Genomic DNA, 3,758 nt, shown 5'->3' on the forward strand with positions numbered 1-3,758 from the left:
CCTGTCCTTGCTTCCACCCTCTGTAGGCTTCCTTTTTGTGTTGGAGTTTGTCCAGGAGCTCCTTGTTCATCCACGCAGGCCTCCTGGTGTTTTTGCCTGACCTCCTCTTTGTTGGGATGCATGGCTCCTGAGCTTGGAGGAGGTGATCCTTGAATATTACCCAGCTTTCTTGGGGCGCTCTTCCCTGCAGGGCTTTGTCCCATGGCACTCTACCATGCAGATCCCTGAGGAGGTCAAAGTCTGCTCTCCTGAAGTCCAGGGTAGTGAGCTTGCTGTGCGCCCTCCTCGGTGCCCTAAGGATCTTGAACTCCACCTTTTCATGGTCACTGCAGCCCAGGCTGCCCTTGAGCTTCACGTTCCCCACCAGCCCCTCCTTGTTGGTCAGAACAAGGTCCAGCATAGCACCTCTCCTCGTTGGCTCCTCTACCACTTGGAGAAGGAAGTTATCATCAACGCAGTGGGGTGTATTAATATTACAGCATGATGAATTTAAAGCAATCACTTCAGTACTATAAAACCTGTTATTTCGTTTACAGATTTACCAAAACAACGAACACAAGCACTTCAGTATAAATCAACCCACTCAGAAGATGTTAGATTTTGTAACACAATCAGCTTCTCACTGTTTTCTGTTCTCCTATTTCATCATTCAACATTCAAAGTCCACATAAGAATCTTTTATTTGATCAATGAACATTACATTCCACCTTTTGCCTGGGAAACTACTAGAGGGAAGTTGTGTGGGTTTACACAAAAATCAATGATCAATCATCAACCAAAGGCAGTAAAATACAACTGTAACAGCCAGAAAATGTTCACATTACTGTACGATGTTCCAGTAATTTAATTTTTGGAGAATAAAGAAGAGATAAATCATTATAGTTCTGCCAAGGTAAAATCCAATGACCTATTTTCTTATTATACAAGGTAAGTACCAGACTGCAGTATTGTAATTCTTAAAATTCTTTTTCTAGGGAAATGGTCAGTATTTATTTCTCTGCCCCACCCAAGAGGGTATTTCAAGTAAGAGTTCATTCAGATAGTTGCACTGCACAACCATCTGTATCAATAACTCAGTAGCATTTTGCAACCTTACTAATACTTTTTTATATTATCTAAAATTGTTAGCCATGATTTCCTTTGCACCAGTATGATGGGATTGCAACATATATGAGAAGTTTACAAAACGTACCTCCTTAGGGGACACCAAATGGGTAACTCTGACAGGAAAGGTATCTCCTGGAATAGGTAGCGGTGGCAACATGTATGAAGGCGGAACAGGAACGTCTCCTTCAAGTAGCTCCTAGACCAAGACAGACCTCTGTCAAGCATCACATTTAGTAACAAAATGTAAACTAGCTTTGGTATGATTTCTGGTTTAAGGGAGTTATCTAATAATGTAAACAGTGTGTCCTTGATGAAAAAAATATTCATCAACATTTCCTTTCAACACTTATTAGGTTTTTAAAAAAGCTTTAGCTAAAAGATAACAGAACTAGTCTATTAACACTTTTAAAATATAAAGAATGTATCTTTGAAATGGTCCTAACATACTGACTTGCTAACTCGATTGCCATTAATTCAGAAATGCATTAAATATGGAATTCCCTTTAAAGAGAGAAAATATTTAGAAAGAAAAACTAAAATAATAGCAATTAATTGGCAAAGATTAACCTGAATGCCACGCCCAATGTTACTGCAGTTTGCCAGAGCAAGTTATCCCTTAAGAGAAAGGTAAAGGATAATTTAACTCAGCCACCAGAATTATCACTCCTTCAAAAAGATAACAGATTTTGCGAAGTACAGATACATAATCTCAGTAGCATAGCATGCTCCAGTGTGTAGTCTTCTAGAACCACGTATTTTACAGTTTGAGTTCTGCAGGCTGTTAACTTACTTGGTTCATGACAAAATAAACCTTGGTGCCTTAAATTATGCCTTTATAATAAGGATGTATAGCACATAGCTTAGCTGGATCATAGGTCATGAACACAGCTCCTATTATCTCTTGCACTTTAATACAATACATAACAGAAGGTACAATTTCTCTAAAATACATTTTATTTTTATACATCTACTTGATGAAGTTTTCATTATGCCCAGAACAGAAAGAAAAGTGGAAGCAACCAGATATATATATAACTGCAAAATAAAACAATAAATTCTGACCCTTTCTTCCCCCTGCATGATCTGACATAGGATACAGTACAAAAACCCATTATGTTCCTTAGACTTAACTAGGAAAAAACAGCTTTTCCATTGAAAGTATGTACTGCTAAGATTAAAAAAAAAAACCAAACTATCTTGATAAACACTAGTAAAGAAAGGATGTCTAACTATGTCATAGATACATACAAACTAAATGCCAGATTCTGCAAAACAATCAGGAACATTGTGACAGGCCACCTGACTACACCTGGCTCTAAAGGTTCAACTTAATTGCAGCTCATTCCCAACTGAGCACTGCACGTAGCTCAGCTGGGTATCTTAGTCAGCTCTTGTGCATGGCTTTGAAAGAAAAACTGCATTCGCATTTTTGTTGTTCATGTTAACAGTCTTTTCTTATTGTCCATAGATTGGTTACTACTAGATCTACCACACTTAGGCATAGACAGTCCAGTTGTGAATACTGATACTACGATGTTCTACCAAGACATCTTTAGGAGTTACCTATTTCAAAGAGTTGTCCCCCATCCTTTCTACCTTTGTGCCTGTTCTTTAAAAATCTAAAAATGGCTTACATTCCTTATTACATCTCTAAAGCCATAGCAGAAATTATGTATTTTTAATATATAATTTACACATCACATAACACTGCACACTTAATGAGGCAACCCAAGAGTGCTTGTCAGCATAAAGAATTTAATCCCAACTAAGTAAATAGTAGGCTGCAGTGCAGGGTGTTATGTCGTACTTCCTTCTCTACCACATGAAAAGCTTTGTTTGTGAACAGCCTACATGAGTCCACCAAGTAGCGTGAGGCATTAAAGACATCTTTAGGATGATGAAGACTGAAGTGATAGTCTGGCAAGTCTCAGATTCTGTATTTCCCTGAAACGGACAGGATATCTTAGACTTTACTCTCATATTGACAAAAGGAAAGCAGAAAGGGCTTTCTATCTCGGTGTTTGCAGAATGCTTTTCCACTAGTCTTGTTGCAAACACCAGTGACAGAACAGGTCTTCTTGCTGTCAGAGATGGTGGGACTTCTGACCCACACAGCTGGCCTTCAACCCACATGGCTAGCGTTCAACATATGTCCACAGCCATTTGACACCCCCATCCTTCATCCAGGCTTGTCCTGATAAATTCCTAACAAGGAAACAACAGCTTAGGGTATCTGGCAGGTCTTTTAGTCATACAGATCATTGGTTTTAGAGGAAATTAACTTTCTATTTAAAAATGGGTAATAGGGAGAGGACACATAGCAATCTCAGTGCTAGAATTTGTAATGATGCATGCAGTACTGTAACACCAACTGCAGTATCTGCCCTCATCTACCATGGAAGTCCATGCAGAATCATAGAATCATTAAGGTTGGAAAAGATCTCTAAGATCATCGAGTCCAACCATCAACCCAACACCACCATGCCCACTAAACCATGTCCCTAAGCACCACATCTACACGTCTTTTAAATCCTTCTAGGGATGGTGACTCAACCATTTCCCTGGGCAGCCTGGTCCAATGTTTAACCACTCTTTCAGTAAAGAAATTTTTCCTCACATCCAATCTAAACCTCCCCTGGCACAACTTGAGG

General features: G+C 39.1%; 1 protein-coding gene across 1 annotated transcript in view; it reads right to left on the bottom strand.

The window, feature by feature from the left end:
• Positions 1-3,758, bottom strand: part of RNF17 (ring finger protein 17) — a 55,135-nt gene that overhangs the window by 6,503 nt on the left and 44,874 nt on the right. The window contains exon 32 of the mRNA XM_009335274.1: positions 1,193-1,303. Within this exon, the coding sequence (XP_009333549.1) occupies positions 1,193-1,303 (111 nt within the window). The remainder of the gene's footprint in view (positions 1-1,192; positions 1,304-3,758) is intronic.

The sequence above is a fragment of the Pygoscelis adeliae genome, unplaced genomic scaffold (assembly GCF_000699105.1).
Source record: "Pygoscelis adeliae isolate BGI_AS28 unplaced genomic scaffold, ASM69910v1 Scaffold142, whole genome shotgun sequence".
Taxonomy (NCBI): domain Eukaryota; kingdom Metazoa; phylum Chordata; class Aves; order Sphenisciformes; family Spheniscidae; genus Pygoscelis; species Pygoscelis adeliae.